At 37.7% G+C, this 20634-nt stretch overlaps 1 protein-coding gene across 3 annotated transcripts; it reads right to left on the reverse strand.

Annotated features, from left to right (window-relative positions):
- Nucleotides 1-1475: 1475 nt before the first annotated feature.
- On the reverse strand, nucleotides 1476-20628 carry LOC118470783 (cell surface glycoprotein 1-like). Of its 3 annotated transcripts, XM_055018472.1 has the most exons (16): nucleotides 15805-17075; nucleotides 14566-14674; nucleotides 14126-14288; nucleotides 13787-13979; nucleotides 12620-12727; nucleotides 11880-11987; nucleotides 11168-11275; nucleotides 10431-10538; nucleotides 9424-9531; nucleotides 8416-8523; nucleotides 7678-7785; nucleotides 7351-7413; nucleotides 4971-6978; nucleotides 4809-4874; nucleotides 4174-4293; nucleotides 1476-2597 (listed from the first exon to the last, which is right to left on the reverse strand). In XM_055018472.1, the coding sequence occupies exons 2-16, from the start codon at nucleotides 14666-14668 to the stop codon at nucleotides 2371-2373; spliced, it is 3699 nt and encodes a 1232-aa protein (XP_054874447.1). In that variant the 5' UTR covers nucleotides 14669-14674; nucleotides 15805-17075; the 3' UTR covers nucleotides 1476-2370. The 3 variants fall into 3 exon arrangements, with proteins under 3 accessions (XP_054874447.1, XP_054874448.1, XP_054874449.1); XM_055018473.1 differs by lacking the exons at nucleotides 14126-14288; nucleotides 14566-14674; nucleotides 15805-17075 and adding an exon at nucleotides 12860-13107 and having other exon boundaries at nucleotides 13787-13899; XM_055018474.1 differs by lacking the exons at nucleotides 1476-2597; nucleotides 4174-4293; nucleotides 4809-4874 and having other exon boundaries at nucleotides 6822-6978; nucleotides 7389-7413; nucleotides 14566-20628.
- Nucleotides 20629-20634: the final 6 nt, after the last annotated feature.

Genomic DNA, 20634 nt, shown 5'->3' on the forward strand with positions numbered 1-20634 from the left:
ACTAATTCCGTCTCACATGTTTGAGCCAGAAAGTGGTTCTAAAGTAGAATAATGATACAGAAATCTCCACCCTGCATACGCAAAAAATCCAGGAAACCACACCCTAAAAGACAACAAATTGGTGAAATTAATTATGAATTAATTTATGACTAATTAATAAGAAAGCATCTCAGCATATTAACAGGACTATTTTTTTATGTTTACATACACAACCCTGAAAGTCTGAATCTGTGTTTTTGAGACTGTCATTTGTTTCAAGGTTGAAATGATCAGCCATGATATGTCTTCTAGAATATCAAAACAACATCTGGACACATTAACAAAGTTAAAAGGTTGATTTAAAACAAAAACCCTTGACATGGCTGGATATATTTTGTGATTTAAGTGAACAGATTCAGAAAAGTATAATTTCTCTTTTACTTCTTGTGTTGCGAATGCTTTTCTACTAATTCTGTGCAAAAATACCTAAAAAAAACCCGACAGAGTACATGAATGTTTTGTGTCTCTGTGCTACACACTATAATGCATGTTTGCCTGTGAGCGGCTGATGCTGAACAGGGCTCAGGTCTCCCACATTAGCAGCTCCCCTTGAGCTGACCTTGACTTGAACACAGTGAGCCTGAGGCGGTGGGCTGAGGGCTGGGCTCCCCTCAGGCTCCCCTCCCCCAAGGACTCTCTGCAGGTTGACTGCCTGTCTGAGTGCACACACACACACACACACACACACACACACACACACACACACACACACACACACACACACACACACGCGCACACACACACACACGCACACACACACGCACATACACACACACACACACACATACGGGTTTCCATCGGAGATGGGGACCGACTTTCTGATCATCACCTGTGGGGACCACCCTTTCCAAAGGTCCTAGAAGTCTGAAAAAAATCAAGTATCCTAACCAGAGCTTTGTTAGCCTATACACAGCTTAAAGGACCTGGATTGATGAAGCAGTGTTTTCTCCATGTGACATGGGGACTTAAGAAAAAACAGATAAACATGGCTGATGGGGACATCATTTGAATATTATTTGCATAATTCACACAACGTCCACTTTGATTAGTGGGGACCTTGCAACCACAATATGTATATTGTATAATGACATGCATCTACGTCATGCAATTCCTCAGATTACTGTATTTGTTAAAAAATGGTTAATCTACAACAAAGCAGAATCAAAGACATGTATTAGTACATCAGTAACAGTTCAATTTTTTTTAAAAATAGTTTAGCTTAGTATTTATTAACACTTTTTAACCCCTCAATTTTTCATTTTTAGAGCTATTCCTTCTTTAACTTTCACACAGTCAAATATAGTTAATATTTTTAACCAGTTTACCACCCAGCATCAGCTATAAATACTACTCAATCAGCTGGCACCTAATATTACCACTAAAATACACCACTACTAAGTAATGAATCTGAAGCCATTAAATCCACATTTCAGGAATGCAATGCAGAATTAAACTTTATTGTGTTCAATTTCACGAACTCAAAAAATGAGTTGAATGAACTTCAAAACAATCAAACTCGTTTTTACCTGAGGTTTCCAAAGGAATTCCTCACATGAAACATAAATACGACTTTCACAAAAAAAAGTCTGGTCATTTTGGCCATAATTGTCACTTAGGAGAAAATAAAGTGCGGTGTACAATGTTCAAGTATGTCTGAAAAAGACAAGAAACATGTTCAACATGTTCACTAGACTAGTGTATTTTGCTGAGACATGACTGTAAACAAAAACTGTCCAACAGGAAAATCTAATCACTAAATTATTTATGTTGCATTGATTTTTTGTAGGCTGTAATGCGGTTACAGATGTAACATTTTTGGTTGTTCAAGTCCCTGTTCTTAAGAAATATTCCTTCTTTAACTTTCACAAAGCCAAATATAGTTAATATTTTTAAACAGTTTACCACCCAGCTTCAGCTAAATACTACTCAATCAGCTGGCACCTAATATTACCACTAAAATACACCACTACTGAGTGATGAATCTGAAGACATTAAACCCACATTTCAGGAATGCAATGCAGAATTGAACTTTGTGTTCAACTTCAAAAACTCAAAAAAATAAATGAAATGGACCTCAAAAAAATCAAACTCACTTTTGTCTGAGGTTTACAAAATGAATTCCTCACATAAAACATAAATACAACTTTCACAAAAAAATACTGGCCATTTTGGCCATAATTGTCACTTAGGAGAAAATAAAGTGCGGTGTACAATGTTCAAGTATGTCTGAAAAAGACAAGAAACATGTTCAGCATGTTCAGTAGACTAGTGTATTTGACTGAGACATAACTGTAAACAAAAACTGCTCAGCAGGAAACTCTAATCACTACATTATTTATGTTGCACTGACTTTTTGTAGGCTGTAATGCGGTTATAGATGTAAAATTTCAGGTTCTTCCAGTCTCTTTTCTGAAGCGCTTCTGGTTCAGCATGTAAACATTTCTCGCAGTCACTCTTTGTCGGTACAGTAAAAGAGGTAATGAATCGTTTCATGTGTCTTTCCACTGCTTGCACCTCTGTTTGTTGCCAGGGTGTTTTCTTCGTTCGAGTAGATTTACCTTCAAGAGGTCAGAAAAACAGATTTGTAACTGTATAACACTAAAACCATAAAACAATGCAAATGAAATCTGTTCATTTGGTTGTACATAGCACTGTGACATCAAGAAATTTGCTCACACCTCCCCACCCCTTCCTCATTATAGAATGGTATTAATCAATTATGAATGCTGACAAACAATTGTCTCAAATTTCCCATTATGGTTTTACATTGATCTATTGTATCAATGTATATATAATGATTGACCGTGACTTGATATATCCAAAATATTTCGATTAGAAAATATATACATTTTGTCACCTGTCTTTTCCTGGAGGTTGTCTGATATAGATTCCTTAAAGTGAGCACAGGCTAATTGCTTAATTTTTTTAAACAACTGTGTACTGATGGGCACTGGCCAAATGCTTCATTATGCTTAATTTTTTTTAAAACACCTGTATACTGATAGGCACTACAATTCATTGACATCTTTCAAAACCTCACATGCAACCCGTGATAGATGCTGTTAGGCAGCTGCAGTTCACTTGGACAGGTGTGTGACCAGAAGTAGAAAAGAGTAAAAAAAGGTATATGGAAATGAAGCTTTATCAGTTTTATCAATTATTTAAACTAATATTCAAGCTACTTGAAATTAATTTGTTTCGTCAATATGAGTGCTCCTACATGTTATTACTTGGCATCTATCCACATACTATAGTGCTCCAGCCACTGTGAACTTTTTAGTCCAATTTCAAGCACCTAGTAGACTCTAGCAACAATTAAGTATCCTTATCAACAAATACCAGTGATCTTAATATTTATGTGTACACAGAACACAATAATTTAGAGCCGCTGGAGGCAGCAAAGTTATTGAAGGAAACATTTCAGAAAGAGAGCAATGAAACAAACTAGTATTTAGTGAATCCATCTAAGGACGAGGTTTAAAAAAAAACTGTTGACAGTTGTTGATAAAGGAGGGCATCTGATGAATTTAAGAAGGAAAGCAAAATGTCTAATTTTTTCTGACAAAATTACCAACACATATAGGACTGCAACTAGCGATGAATCGTCTGAGCATGATACATCATCAAAAGTGGAAGTAAGCGCGCAATTCAACAGAAATCCCCGTCCGGGCAGAGCACTGAACACGGACGAACACCTGCGCTGTATCATGCATGAATAATATATGCATATATTATACATGCATGATACAGTGCGCACATCCGCGTTTACGACAGTGGACGATACAGCGTGGATGTCCACGCTGCATCGTGCATACATATGTATGATGCAGTGCGGATGTCTGTCAGTGTTAAGCGCTCCACCCGAATAGTGATTTCTGTGGCATTGCGCATTCACTTCCACTTGAAATGACATATCGTGCTTAGACAATGAATCGATTCATCATTAGTTGCAGCCCTAATCAGATGTAAGGTGTGAGTGATTCAAAGGTAAGTCAAATTTCTTTATGTGTTCGCATGTGGCTGGTATACTGTTAAAACATTTGGTCATTTCTAGATTATTTCATACACTGACAGTACATTTTCAGCATACACCATACATAATCATATCAAAAGAAAAATGTGTGAAAAGTTCACCTTTGGAGGAAGAGGTGACCCCTGATGCTACATTATCATCTGATGGTAGGGGCTTGAATCTCTTGGGTGGTGGTGGCATTTCATTTCTCTCAGTGGGAGGAAGTGTCTCGTCTGCTGGTTCTATGAAATACAATCAAAATTCAACATTTGTAGAAAGGTACAGTCTAAGTTTTACATGTACTATAGAATACTGACAATGTGTTATCGAGGTGTCATTTGTTGCACTAATGATTTATAATTACAAGTAGTGCACAAAAATCCAGTAAACCATTAAAGTGTAAAATTGAGTTCAACATTCCAAGACCACCATTTTATTAAACTGATGGAGTATTTTTATGCTTATTCGCTTCTGACTTTTCATATTGCTGATGACCAATGTACAATCACAAAAAACAAATGCCAACAAATCCATAAGGTTTACTTTACCTGAGCAGGCATTAGGTTTGAAATATTTGACAAGAAAAAGGTCCACTTTCAAAGAAAGATTGTCATGGAGGTATTCCTGAGATATAATTCTGTTTGACTATGCATACCATTCATTATTTTGAAGTAAGAAAGTATTAAGTAAGAAAGTACATTTATTGGAAGAGAAGCTAACTGTAGTATTTTGACAGGAACTTGCTGATAAAACATACCATCTTCAGCAGATGAACAGCTTCCCTCCTGTGTGCACCTGTCTTCATCACAGTCTAGAACATTTTCTGTGGAAGTTATACAAAAATCAGATTATCAATATAATTAAACAGAAAGGAATAGATGCTAACCAGAAAACAAAAAAGTCAAATAATATAACACACCATCTGGATCTATTCCAATCTCATCCAAGTTCTTTCCATGAAACTCAGCCAGTCTTCCTTGTTCAAGGGCCATTAGAACTTTGCTGATCTTGGCAAGCTGCAAAGTCTTCTCAGGAAGTCGATAGAACGCACGATGAATTCTTATGTCATGTCCAAGAAAGTTGGCCAGCTGGTCCATCTCGGTGTCTGTCATGTTCAGCACTGTTGAAAGGGTTGCAGCATGCTTTCGTAGTCTGGTAGATGTCAGTAACTTTGGACACTTGGCACCACATTCCTTGGCAAAATTACGAAGGCAGTCTGAACCTCGAAAATGTGACATGGCTCCTGGTCTTGCAAACACATAATAATTGTCTTTTAGAACCCCACAAGCCTCTCTCTGCTTAACGAGGAGATCTAATGCACTCAACATTTTTGGAGTCAGAAGAATTGGAACTGGGCGACCACGTTTTCCCCTAGTGACAATCCTTGAGAAGTGTCTGCAGAGTTTTTTTTCTACTTCAGAGAGTGCCCAGTCCACATCCTCATGTGGATCAGAAGTGTCCCGTGATGAAAATGTAGCTAAAGTCATGTTTGCCACCTCTCCTTCTCTGCGCCGGTTAAAGAGGATGATGTCCGCCAGGCACACCTTAGCCAGCTCCTTCCAGGCTTTAGTGGAAGGACTTTCAGAGAGTGAGTTGTACACGTTATCATGCACTTGATTGAGATATGAATGCAGTTTTTGGACATCTTCGGTAAAGGGCAGGAGAGTGGGCATGTTCCACTTGGCCTCCCTGATGTTCCTCAATGCTGTAGCCGAAATCATGGCATTCCACTTTTCCTGATGTACAGCTTGAAAATCAGTGGCATTCCTCACAAGCTCTTCATTGTTTGTAATTAAACCCTGAGCTTTTAAGAATTTACTTACTTTAACCAGGGCATTCCCAAGTTTGTTTGCTAGTGATGGAATTAAGAACTTATTTGTTTCACTGTCATACCCACATGTAACCTTAACAGCTTTGACAGTCTCCATGTACTTCTTTGGATTTATGAAGTCTTCCATTTTTTTTAAGCTGGTGTATCTTCTGGCATTTTCAACCAGCCTTCCCATTTCTCGCATCTTTTCTCGCACACACTGTTGATTCTTGGCTGACAGCCCTCCTTTGTTTAACAGGTGCTGCCCAATATCAATAATGACTTGGTCATTTTTTACTATATTTGTGACTAAGTCAGGATTCATGGCACTGATTACTCCCCACAGCTTCTTAGTAATGTTTGGCGGCACAGGCATTGTGTATGCACACATGGACTGAACTCGGTTCTTTCCTGGTGTAGGGACGACTGATCCAGGTTTAACTTTACAAGTGTTCATATGTTGCCAGAGGACCTTTCGCTTGTAAAGTCCTTGACAATATGCACAGTGCATGAAGTCATTTCCCTGTGCTTCTTTAGTGGGTCTTCTAAACGGCACCAGTTCTCCCTTTCCTGACTCCATAACAGAAGCATTGTGAGCAAAGTTTCCCTTGTTGCGGATATAATCTAACAGTGCATGTCTCTTCTTGGACCCCTTTGGGAAACTTAGAGCCTTAGCTACATCAGATTTGTCTTTGTGTGCACGTTCGAGATGCCTTGCTATCTTAGCATAAGGCTTACAGCAGTACCAGCAATAATGTCTCTTGTCGTACACTCTTTTCCCATCTTTTTTTTTACATGCATTAACAACTACGCTGCTATTTTGGCTCTGACTTGAACAAGGTTCTTCATATACTTCAGTGAGTTCAGATGCAACACCATGCCTGTCATTGTCAAAAGTCATTTTATCTGATGTGGTGGAGTCGCAGACAGTGGGACTCAAAGGGCCAGAGATATCCATCGGATGATCAAGAGACTGCTGTTTTTGTCTTGGATTTAGACAAAGGCTGGCATCACTGTTGCCGTCGCTTTCAGAAGTGGTATCTGGAATGTATTCCTCTCCACTCCCTGATGAAGAATCATAGAGTTGACCAGGTTCCTCAAGATTTGTGTATTTCATCTAAAAAAAAGGAATATATAAAGTAATGAGAAATATGTAGAGCTGTTCAATTTTATCAGCATATCAATAAACTGAAAGAGATAAACTGCCACCCATTTTGTTAATCAGTAAACGATTCGATTTATTGAAGAGTTATAGTTTGCATCAGTTCATTGCCAACATTGCGAGAAATTGTTTGCGTTTTTAACAGCTTAAATAAGTAGGACTCAAACAAAAAGTGATACACATTTTTTACAGTTCTCCAACATTTTATATAACACATGAACTATCATTTACGAAAATTTGAAAATGATGCAGATGATTCTTGACCGTGACAACAAATACTTGATTACAAGATTTTTATTGCTGGTTGCCACACAACCAATCACTTACTATGATACTTTTGGTCCGTCTCAGTGGGAAAAACTGACCTTGGGTTTGGACGTCAGTCACAATCTATAAAAAAAAAAGAAACACTGTGAACACTACATTAATTTTTTTGCAACTGAACAAAAATACCTGAAGAGAAAGGAAAAAATGTTCAAAATCACTGTAAAATGTTCCCTTTGGTAGTATTCTTTAGTGTACTACTTTGAACTATATGAAGTTCAAAATGAACTTCCTCACTCCTCTTAAATGGCTGAGGTAAAAAGAACAATACACATGAACAAAATATGACAGAGTGTAGAATTTAATCTGAAGAGATGAGCATCAATGTACCTTTTGAAGAGTGCTGCTGGGACCAGGTAGATCATCTTCCTCAGCATCTGATTGTGGAGAGGGATGTGGTTCATCTGCTGACCTGGCGTTCGCTGTACTGGTGGTCGTCTGAAAACACAAGTTTCATATTGACAATGTTTGAGAATATCAAACTGGAGAAAACAAAGAGTCAGTTTAATGACAATACTGCAAAACATGCAAACTGTAAAAAGACAAAATGTCGAAAATTAAGGCATACCAATGTAAACCAGACTGCAGAGAAAAACATTGAAAGTCGTTTTTTTTAAAAAATTTCTTCCACTTCAGACAAGATCTGTCTGATTTCACAAACAATGAATGAAACACATGTTGTGGGGACCTCTAACACACAATGCTAAAGTTCTTTGGTTGGACAAGTTCTGTCAATGTTTTCACACACTTTCAGAACAGACACTGACCAAATATGTGTTGTGGGGACGTCGTGGTTGTTCACAATAGAGTAGGAATTAACTACTAACAAAATCTCTCTGAAGGCTGAAATTTGCCCTCAACATTCCACTATCACTAACCTTCGACATGCATTACATTAAACTCTTGTAGTTAAATCATTTAGTGTAGATTAACATCCAAATATACTTTCTTCCTCTTTTAAGTTGTTTGGAAAAACATACTTACAACAACATGACAAAGAAAGACTGTAGAATTAAATCTGAAGTAGAGACTGTAGAATTAAATCTGAAGAGATGAGCATCAATGTACCTTTTGAAGAGTGCTGCTGGGACCAGGTAGATCATCTTCCTCAGCATCTGATTGTGGAGAGGGATGTGGTTCATCTGCTGACCTGGCGTTCGCTGTACTGGTGGTCATCTGAAAACAAAAGTTTCATATTGACAATGTTTGAGAATATCATACTGGAGAAAACAAAGAGTCAGTTTAATGACAATACTGCAAAACATGCAAACTGTGTAAAAAGACAAAATGTCGAAAATTAAGGCATACCAATGTAAACCAGACTGCAGAGAAAAACATTGAAAGTCGTTTTTTAAAACATTTCTTCCACTTCAGACAAGATCTGTCTGATTTCACAAACAATGAATGAAACACATGTTGTGGGGACCTCTAACACACAATGCTACAGGTCTTTGGTTGGACAAGTTCTGTCAATGTTTTCACACACTTTCAGACCAGACACTGACCAAATATGTGTTGTGGGGACGTCGTGAGTGTTCACAATAGATTAGGAATTAACTACTAACAAAATCTCTCTGATGGCTGAAATTTGCCGTCAACATTCCACTACCACTAACCTTCGACATGCATTACATTAAACTCTTGGTGAACTAATCAGCACTACTCCTGCTCAGCAAGCTTCTATCTGGTTCACACACCTTGAATAAAATAAGCTTTGTGAGGACGTCATACACACATGGTTAGAAATTCTTATGGGGACCAGTTTTGTGAAAGTTTTCACACACTTTCAGACCAGACACTGACCGAATATGTGTTGTGGGGATGTCGTGAGAGTCCACAATAGAGTAGGAATTAACTAATAACAAAATCTCTCTGATGCCTGAAATTTGCCCTCAACATTCCACTATCACTAACCTTCGACATGCATTACATTAAACTCTTGTAGTTAAATCATTTAGTGTAGATTAACATCCAAATATACTTTCTTCCTCATTTAAGTTGTTTGGAAAAACAATTACAACAACATGACAAAGACAGAGTGTAGAATTTAATCTGAAGAGATGAGCATCAATGTACCTTTTGAAGAGTGCTGCTGGGACCAGGTAGATCATCTTCCTCAGCATCTGATTGTGGAGAGGGATGTGGTTCATCTGCTGACCTGGCGTTCGCTGTACTGGTGGTCGTCTGAAAACACAAGTTTCATATTAACAATGTTTGAGAATATCAAACTGGAGGAAACAAAGTCAGTTTAATGACAATACTGTAAAACATGCAAACTGTGTAAAAAGACAAAATGTCGAAAATTAAGGCATACCAATGTAAACCAGACTGCAGAGAAAAACATTGAAAGTCGTTTTTTTTAAAAATTTCTTCCACTTCAGACAAGATCTGTCTGATTTCACAAACAATGAATGAAACACATGTTGTGGGGACCTCTAACACACAATGCTACAGGTCTTTGGTTGGACAAGTTCTGTCAATGTTTTCACACACTTTCAGACCAGACACTGACCAAATATGTGTTGTGGGGACGTCGTGAGTGTTCACAATAGATTAGGAATTAACTACTAACAAAATCTCTCTGATGGCTGAAATTTGCCGTCAACATTCCACTACCACTAACCTTCGACATGCATTACATTAAACTCTTGGTGAACTAATCAGCACTACTCCTGCTCAGCAAGCTTCTATCTGGTTCACACACCTTGAATAAAATAAGCTTTGTGAGGACGTCATACACACATGGTTAGAAATTCTTATGGGGACCAGTTTTGTGAAAGTTTTCACACACTTTCAGACCAGACACTGACCGAATATGTGTTGTGGGGATGTCGTGAGAGTCCACAATAGAGTAGGAATTAACTAATAACAAAATCTCTCTGATGCCTGAAATTTGCCCTCAACATTCCACTATCACTAACCTTCGACATGCATTACATTAAACTCTTGTAGTTAAATCATTTAGTGTAGATTAACATCCAAATATACTTTCTTCCTCATTTAAGTTGTTTGGAAAAACAATTACAACAACATGACAAAGACAGAGTGTAGAATTTAATCTGAAGAGATGAGCATCAATGTACCTTTTGAAGAGTGCTGCTGGGACCAGGTAGATCATCTTCCTCAGCATCTGATTGTGGAGAGGGATGTGGTTCATCTGCTGACCTGGCGTTCGCTGTACTGGTGGTCGTCTGAAAACACAAGTTTCATATTAACAATGTTTGAGAATATCAAACTGGAGGAAACAAAGTCAGTTTAATGACAATACTGTAAAACATGCAAACTGTGTAAAAAGACAAAATGTCGAAAATTAAGGCATACCAATGTAAACCAGACTGCAGAGAAAAACATTGAAAGTCGTTTTTTTTAAAAATTTCTTCCACTTCAGACAAGATCTGTCTGATTTCACAAACAATGAATGAAACACATGTTGTGGGGACCTCTAACACACAATGCTACAGTTCTTTGGTTGGACAAGTTCTGTCAATGTTTTCACACACTTTCAGAAGAGACACTGACCAAATATGTGTTGTGGGGACGTCGTGGTTGTTCACAATAGAGTAGGAATTAACTACTAACAAAATCTCTCTGATGGCTGAAATTTGCCCTCAACATTCCACTATCACTAACCTTCGACATGCATTACATTAAACTCTTGTAGTTAAATCATTTAGTGTAGATTAACATCCAAATATACTTTCTTCCTCATTTAAGTTGTTTGGAAAAACATAATTACAACAACATGACAAAGAGAGACTGTAGAATTAAATCTGAAGTAGAGATTGTAGAATTAAATCTGAAGAGATGAGCATCAATGTACCTTTTGAAGAGTACTGCTGGGACCAGGTAGATCATCTTCCTCAGCATCTGATTGTGGAGAGGGATGTGGTTCATCTGCTGACCTGGCGTTCGCTGTACTGGTGGTCATCTGAAAACAAAAGTTTCATATTGACAATGTTTGAGAATATCAAACTGGAGAAAACAAAGAGTCAGTTTAATGACAATACTGCAAAACATGCAAACTGTGTAAAAAGACAAAATGTCGAAAATTAAGGCATACCAATGTAAACCAGACTGCAGAGAAAAACATTGAAAGTCGTTTTTTAAAACATTTCTTCCACTTCAGACAAGATCTGTCTGATTTCACAAACAATGAATGAAACACATGTTGTGGGGACCTCTAACACACAATGCTACAGGTCTTTGGTTGGACAAGTTCTGTCAATGTTTTCACACACTTTCAGAAGAGAAACTGACCAAATATGTGTTGTGGGGACGTCGTGAGTGTTCACAATAGATTAGGAATTAACTACTAACAAAATCTCTCTGATGGCTGAAATTTGCCCTCAACATTCCACTACCACTAACCTTCAACATGCATTACATTAAACTCTTGTAGTCAAATCATTTAGTGTAGATTAACATCCAAATATACTTTCTTCCTCATTTAAGTTGTTTGGAAAAACATAATTACAACAACATGACAAAGACAGAGTGTAGAATTTAATCTGAAGAGATGAGCATCAATGTACCTTTTGAAGAGTGCTGCTGGGACCAGGTAGATCATCTTCCTCAGCATCTGATTGTAGAGAGGGATGTGGTTCATCTGCTGACCTGGCGTTCGCTGTACTGGTGGTCGTCTGAAAACACAAGTTTCATATTGACAATGTTTGAGAATATCAAACTGGAGGAAACAAATAGTCAGTTTAATGACAATACTGTAAAACATGCAAACTGTGTAAAAAGACAAAATGTCGAAAATTAAGGCATACCAATGTAAACCAGACTGCAGAGAAAAACATTGAAAGTCGTTTTTTTTAAAAAATTTCTTCCACTTCAGACAAGATCTGTCTGATTTCACAAACAATGAATGAAACACATGTTGTGGGGACCTCTAACACACAATGCTACAGTTCTTTGGTTGGACAAGTTCTGTCAATGTTTTCACACACTTTCAGAACAGACACTGACCAAATATGTGTTGTGGGGACGTCGTGAGTGTTCACAATAGAGTAGGAATTAACTACTAACAAAATCTCTCTGAAGGCTGAAATTTGCCCTCAACATTCCACTACCACTAACCTTCGACATGCATTACATTAAACTCTTGTAGTTAAATCATTTAGTGTAGATTAACATCCAAATATACTTTCTTCCTCTTTTAAGTTGTTTGGAAAAACATAATTACAACAACATGACAAAGAGAGACTGTAGAATTAAATCTGAAGTAGAGACTGTAGAATTAAATCTGAAGAGATGAGCATCAATGTACCTTTTGAAGAGTGCTGCTGGGACCAGGTAGATCATCTTCCTCAGCATCTGATTGTGGAGAGGGATGTGGTTCATCTGCTGACCTGGCGTTCGCTGTACTGGTGGTCATCTGAAAACAAAAGTTTCATATTGACAATGTTTGAGAATATCAAACTGGAGGAAACAAATAGTCAGTTTGATGATAATACTGCAGAACATGCAAACTGTGTGAAAAGACAAAATCTCAAAAACTAAGGCATACCAGTGTAAATCAGGATGCAGGGAAAAATATTCAAAGTAATTTTTAAAACATTTCTTCCCCTTCAGCCAAGATCTGTCTGATGTGTGTTTTGGAATATTGTCATTTATCTTGCTGATGTAGTGTACTGAGGAGCAGAACATTACAGAGCAACAAAGACAGAATCCAGAGACCCTTTCCCACAGCTGCAAATTTGTTAAGAAACCCTTTCAGAAGACAGGTATCCCAAAGTTCACATCCTTAGGGAATACCTGCAAAAGAAACAGTAATTTTTACTCATAAAAGACCTCTCAGTTTTTATCACATAGTGTAGTTGCTACAATTATGTGGTGCGGCCGCATAAGGCTACAGATTTTTGATACATGTAATTATATTTCCAGTATGATGCTATTTCCAGTACATTTTACACTGGTTAATTTTAGGTTACAATTCTAAGTCATGCTACAATACTTCTGACACCACTTCACTGATAAATTGTTTTTTGAAGCACTTTCATTTTTACTTTATTTTAACAACTTGTCAGGAACCCTGTTGCAGCCCCTGATTTCTCCCCCGTTTTTCCATCCTCCTGCATCTTCCTGCATCCATCTGTCTGTCTCTCCTGTCTGCTCTACCCTGTGTGCAGCCAGCTGATTGCAGGGAGACAGCTGCAGGGATCGGCTCATTTGCCCATAATCACCGCTGTCAATAAATGCCAGGCTCTTTTTGAACACTCCACCTACTCTCCGTGTCTGCACTTTGGATGCAGAACCTCAGCCTTGACACAACTGTATTTATACATATTCTTTTTCTGTTTACATAACACTGGTGGAGGCGAGGTAATTAGATTAATGTTTCTTATAGGGTCAGGTACTGATCTGTTCGACCACAAAATTATTTGACACATTTAAAACTATTAGTCATTTTTTACACTGTTGCTTACAGACATACCTGTGTTCTCCATGGGCAGTCTTCACCTCCATAGTCATAGGTAATTTCTTGTCCTTCTTTAATGTCGTTCAGGGCAAACAAGCAAAGGTGTGGGATTCCATTCACATCAATTCTTTTCATCTTACAGTTTGGATGCCTGTGGTCATCATTAACGAGCCGCCCAAATGATCCATCATCTCTCGAGGCATCAATACTTAAAATGATGAATACACAAGAAAGAGAGAAACAAATATCACAATGTATCAGCACAATTCAGAGCCTCAATTAGTTTAGTATAATGAAGTATTGTATAGTATAGTTTAATGTAATGAACATAGCTGAGGTGTAACGAAGTCTTACCACCACATTTTTCCTCTCCACTTGAATGCAAACATAAAAGCAACACATGATGGGTGGTAAAGTGATCTTCTTCTCTGGGATTCTGCATCATTTATCAAATCTCCTCTATATTCAACTACAAATTCTCCTTTACATATCGAACTCGCTGCAAACAAACCACGTCCTGTAAAAGTCAACAAAAAAGATTTTGAATCAAAAATGGAAATCTTTCTATTCTACCATCACCAAATATTCTTTGGTAGTATGTTCTACAAAAACATTTTTTTTGCAAATACATGATGAAAATTACACAAAAATTGACCTTAAAAATGTTTGATTTGAGAAGCTGTAATCTGTTGCCTATTCAAAGCACCCTTAAGTTTTACAACAGATGGTAATGACATTGTGGTGGTATATGTTAGTAATTATGAACTGATAAATTACATCAAACACCAACTTACCTTTAACTGCATTGATGTACTTCACCTCTAATTTGTATGTTTTATCAGTCTTTGAAACAACATGCTGAATGGCATCCTTAAGGGGGCTCACCCGTGGTGGCATCTCAACCTGCAGGAATTTTTTTAAAAACAGTTTGCACTTGATTCAGTTTGAGTTTGATGTCTTTGAAAGTATTAGCTGTATAATGTTTTTCCAAACTCTCATGTCCAGATAATCCTTCAGATAACAGAGGACACTCAAATGTAAAACAAAAAAGGGGAATCTGATGTTGTGTTGCAAAATTGAAATACACACTCGAAGGAGCTGACACTTGTTTTTATTCCTGTTCTCTAGATTTATTCTGTCCATATCGTTCACCTCCTGTCTTAACATGACTCCTCTTAAATGATCATGATCACTATCTTTCTAGATTTAGTTGGCAAACAAACTACAGAAATTGTGTTTCTCATGTAAGTGTCTGGCACAATTTTAGCCTTGATTGTAGCAACTCATTGTTTGCCATATAGTCTAAAATCTCCTTTTACCTTTTCACTGATTTTCTTAGAAGGTTCTTCTGTTTTCATAGTGTAGTTCTATCCAGAAGCATTGATTCACAAGTGACTGCACCTTCCAGATACAGGTCTTTATACTACAGTCACTGACACTCATTCACTGACCTTCAAAAACTGTATGACTTTTAATGTCAACTGAATGCACCTGTGTTGAAATAGGTGAGTCACTTTAAAGTGAGTAAATACTGCTTAATCACTTTTTTTCAATTTTATACTTTCAGCTAATTAATTAACTTGTAAAAATTCAGCTTCACTTTGACATGAGTTTTTTTTTGTAAACTGTTGTCATAAAAGCCAAATTAAATTTAAAAGGCAGTGTAAAGCCTGTTGCTCATTTAAGCAGCTACGCCTTCTGGAGCAGCCCTTCTCACGCGGAAAATGTCCGCGACGTGCACCTCCACATTTTTCTAACTACACGGACAGAGCCGCTCCTGACATGGACCACAGCCTAATCTACTCTCTCAGCATCTTCGCTTTACAAAGCTTCTTTCATATAAATTAACCATCACTATGAGAGAAAACTTGCATGCCTGCTAAATTACCGAGCTTACTAGCTTGTTTTAGCTAATTCGCTAGGTCATTTATTCAGCTACAGCAGACGCACGTCTTACGTGGCGTCCCTTTAAACTTTAACTGACTTTCTTCAAACCAAATAGAAGTCTGTTGGATGTCATTTGATGTACTTACCAGAAAGATTGAACACTCACGAATCACTCTTCAGCAGCTCACTGCCAGTTGTGCTCTGTCCTCGTCATTTCCATTCCCTGTACTCTCGCAACTGCTGAGGTCACAAAGCTAGCGGTGGTACATGACACTTAACTTCCTGTTTACTTTCAAAATAAAAGGCTCACAACGGAAGTGACAGACAGAAATGATCATTTTATATTTTTGTACAAATTCTGACTATCGCTACTTTAGTACACACGTGGATAAAATTGTTGGTACCTCTCGGTTAATGAAAGAAAAACCCACAATGGTCACAGAAATAATTTGAATCTGACAAAAGTAATAAATAAAAATTCTATGAAAATTTACTAATGAAAATCAGACATTGCTTTTGAACTGTGGTTCAACAGAATTATTTTAAAAAATAAACTCATGAAACAGGCCTGGACAAAAATGATGGTGCCCCTAGAAAAGAAAATAATGTGACCAACTACACACTAAATGTTAAACTTTAGAAGAATCACTTTCCCCCTATATATTCCAAGAGCATTCAGTTAGGCTAGAGATTTAGCAGTGTCTTCTTAGTTTGCAATAACTCCTTCATACTAAATTACATGAAACTGTAACTAATACTAGCCAATTGGAAAGCTGTAATTAGACATTAGACCCACACTCAGAGGGTAGTTAGCCATACAGACTAGGTAATTAGCAGGATAGCTAACAAAAATATAATTATTTAACTATTTTGCGAACCAACCAGAGTTAATTAACCTAATTGGAGGGTAGAAAAGTAGTTATAATGGTTTGTCATACAAATGTGCTTACCTTCTGTTTCACTCTTGCTCCTCTGTAGAAGTTTGTAGCCCTTTAGCAGCTGCAATTAATCTTTTATCTTCTCATTTGTGTCATCATCGACATTTAACACTGAAAATCTGTTGTTGTTGAGAATCCTTCCTCGTGAGGACCAGGAAGTGGGCGTGCCCAACCATATTTGGAATGAGTGTGTGTGCGGAGCAGAGGGTGCAGTACCGCAGTGGGGGCGCTAGTGACCTCACACACACACACATTTGCACTGAAAAACCTGTGCTATGAGCCAACTCTAAAAACCCCATAGACACCATTAGAATAGCTCCTGTAGTCATTTTAAATGGTTCCCCTTATGGGGACCTGATTTTTGGTCCCCATACCAGAATTGGTCCCCATGCCATGACTGTGTAAACAGAATTGTGTCCCCACAACATGATGATTACCAGAACACACACACACACACACACACACACACACTAAATGTGCTTTGTCCAGGACCTGAGGAGCCTGATGGTCCTCTGAGGAGCAGCAGCAGCAGAGAGCTGGGACAGAGAGGATCAGCCACTGGAGCAGAAGGCCGGGGCCGAGGCTCTGAGGGCCAGGCCTGTCTGGAGAGGCTCATTCAGGGCCGGCAGAGGAGCTTGGTGGCGTTGTGTGGAGACAGCCTCGTCCAGATGGCTGCTGTGTGATTTAGCAGAAACGGGAAGCAGCTGTGGCCAGCGCCGAGCCCCCCACGCTTGACTGGGACCCAACAAGGGAGGGAGGGCATTTGCATGAGAGGGATAATCTGGCCAACCAAAGCTGGCCCTGCCAGAATCCCACCTCTCACTTCCCCTTTCAGCCCTGCTGACTAAAATACTCCTTCAAGAACCAGACTTGTGGGGTTTACAGGATCCAACAAGATGGTAGCACTCGATGTGTTTCACACTTTACAGAACTGTGTCTCATTAAAGGGCGGCCACGACAGACACTTCATTGCAGACTCTGTAAATTTGGTCACTGTTTCTGATGTTTGTTTATTATTTCTCTTGACTTTTCTTCACATGAATGTCTATTCAGGAATGCAAGTTGATCATTTTAAAAAAAAAAAAGAATAAATGAGCACGTGGGACTTTATGATTATGTAGAACATTTAGATTCTATACCAAACAGGGGAAAGTAACAAAGTACAATTATGAGGAATTTTCCTTGAATATTTATTTCCATTTTAGGTTACTTTTTTAAATTCTACTATCGTACATCAATATAAAATATTGGATTTTTTTTCTTCACTGGACTTATCGAACACTTAATGTTACTTTTCAGATTTGTATTTTATACATTAAATGAATTAGACCACAGTGTTTAAAATTAAACCAATACTATTAATCTTGTCTCCCTTGTGACAATTTAGAAAAAAAGCAGTTTGTGTTTGGAACAAGTGCCACATTTCAGATGTCTATGAGTTAGCAGTTTTTTATGAATAATCATATTCTCTTAAAATGATGGTTTGCCTTGAATGACTGTTACATGCCCATAGAGATCAACTTATCTCACAAGAGGAGTGAATACCTGGATGAAACAAGTGGATTAAACTACCTCGTTATATATTATATTCAAATACTGTATGAGAGACAGGTCAGCTCAGTGGTCAAAACCAACGTTTTTCGGGTAAGACTTTCAGCCAAGGTTTAGTATTTCTTTGCCTCTGAAATATTTTCATCTGGACTATTGTAACTGTATGTAGGCGTAGAACAACCATCTCTTCAGTATCCACAGTTGGCATAAAATCCAAGTTTATTGTAAGAGGTTAAAAGAAAGTGTGATCACATACACTACCATTCAAAAGTTTGGGGTCACTTAGAAATGTCCTCATTTTTGAAAGCAAAGCATTTTTTTTCCAGTGAAGATAACATTAATCAGAAATACACTCTAGACATTGTTAATGTGGTAAATGGCCATTCTAGCTGGAAACGGCTGATCTTTAATGGAATATCTACATAGGGGTACAGAGGAACATTTCTAGCAACCATCACTCCTGTGTTCTAACGGTACATTGTGTTAGCTAATGGTGTTGAAAGGCTAATTGATGATTAGAAAGCCCTTGTGTAATTATGTTAGCACATGATTGAAGGTATGAGTTTTCATGGAAAACATGAAATTGTTTAGGTGACCCCAAACTTGCGAATGGTAGTGTACATCCATGCCGGGATGCATTTTTTAGATTTTTACTCCACCAAGGAATGTGGCAGTTATGTGACAATCGGCATACGTTTGTCTGTTAGCAACATTACTCAAAAACAGACCAATGGCTTTGAATTTAATTTTCAGTGAAGGTCAGAAATGACACAAGGACCACCTCATTACATTTTGTCAGTGATGCGGCTTATAGTCTGGATCCATGGATTTGTTAAAGATTTCTGTATCATTGCGAGATAGTGGCATCTAACAATGACTACAAGTGAACACTACGTCAGCTGCCTGCTGACTATCATATGTTTGCGATCCTACTACAAATCAACCACTGCAGACTTATCGGGACTTATCCATCGGAAATCATACAACGACTGAACAGCCTTGGCAGAATAGTGTGCTTTCTGTGTGCTTTTCTTGTTTTTAACGTTTTAAATGGGTCGACATCACCTTACGTATCAGAACTTAAATTTTCACACCCTAGTTATAGCACTGAGGTCGACCAACTACTGCTCTTGATTGTTCCAAGATACAGACATAAAACAGAGGCGATCGTGCTTTCACAATCTCTGCTCCTCATGGCTGGAACATTTTCATGTAAGAACTGCTGTGACTTCTGAAACTTTTAATACGCTGCTGAAGATTAAACTTTTCTCTTTGGCCTTTCATGCAAGTACAGTTTAACACCCACAGACTTCATCTTTTATTGTGCTGTCTTTTATTTTGCTTTATTTTATTGTTTTTCATCAGATTTGTTGCTATTAATAACTTTTCAACACTTGGTTGTTTTAAATGTGCTTCATAAATGAATTTGATTTGACTATAGGAACTAGTTAAAACTAATAGTTAAATGCACAAGTACCATTTTAGTGTGTATAATCTATATTAGAATAAGCCACAGATAGGCCATTTTCAACAAGAGGAATATGGTAAAAATTGTATTTAGAGGTTATAATCCTAAAGAATTTCAGTCAAGATATGTTTGGTAACACCTGTCACTGGTGGAAAACAGCTAGTGTAAGCAAAATATGTTTATCTTTAATAAGTCAACAAACACAGTCTGATTATTTACTACAAGCAGCACCACAATCACATTCTGCTTAGTTTCTTATCAGTTCCTTGTGGATGTAAAGGTAATTTGAACCACTACCAACTATCAACATGAAAAATAATTACAGAACATAACTGTAAGGAATGTTTAGTGCTAAAAGGAATTGTGCAAATAATATGAAAAATCTGCATTATATCACTAAAACCTCAAAGATTACATCTTTATATAGAATATGCTGTTCATTTTTCTCTACTTAAAGTAAATTACCATTTTAAATAACTTTCTTATAAAGCAAAGCTACTTCTTTCTCTGGCAGTATTCCAAACAGGATGGTTATACTAAATCATCACAAGTAGCGTGATATATTTCTATTTCGATTTCAAATGTCAGCATGCATAATTTGAATTACAAGCTTACAAAAAGGCAGTACAATTGCCTTTTTTCTCAAAAAATTTACAGTGCAACGTGTGTGTCTGCTGCATTTGTGTCCACGAAACCCCAGATATGATCAGTGCTACACAGCCACAGTCAAAATGAGCTACAACCTGACACCATATGGCAGTTTTCAGTCCATGCTCAATAGACTCTATAGATCCTGTCAGCACCAGAGGAATTCTGTGCATCTGTCCTGGTCCAGCTGTGAAGAGTCCCCGTGTTCGGAGAAGCCCACGTGGGAGTTGTGTGACTACTTTCACTACTGGCTAATTCAACAAAGTTTCAATACAGTGGCCAACCACACAAGGCTGAAATATTTATCAGGGGCTTGACAAAAAGATGAAAAATATATGAAAGCCTTTTCTCATGGTCTTCCAGATTTTCAA

The sequence above is a fragment of the Amphiprion ocellaris genome, chromosome 16, assembly GCF_022539595.1.
Source record: "Amphiprion ocellaris isolate individual 3 ecotype Okinawa chromosome 16, ASM2253959v1, whole genome shotgun sequence".
Lineage (NCBI taxonomy): Eukaryota > Metazoa > Chordata > Actinopteri > Pomacentridae > Amphiprion > Amphiprion ocellaris.

Coding starts and splice junctions, on each gene's coding strand:
- LOC118470783 (XM_055018472.1), bottom strand. CDS start 14,668: ATGCCACCACGGGTGAGCCCCCTTAAGGATGCCATTCAGCATGTTGTT. Junction 11,276..11,879: donor CCAGCAGCACTCTTCAAAAG/GTACATTGATGC, acceptor TTTTGTTTTCAG/ATGACCACCAGTACAGCGAA. Junction 7,786..8,415: donor CCAGCAGCACTCTTCAAAAG/GTACATTGATGC, acceptor TTGTGTTTTCAG/ACGACCACCAGTACAGCGAA.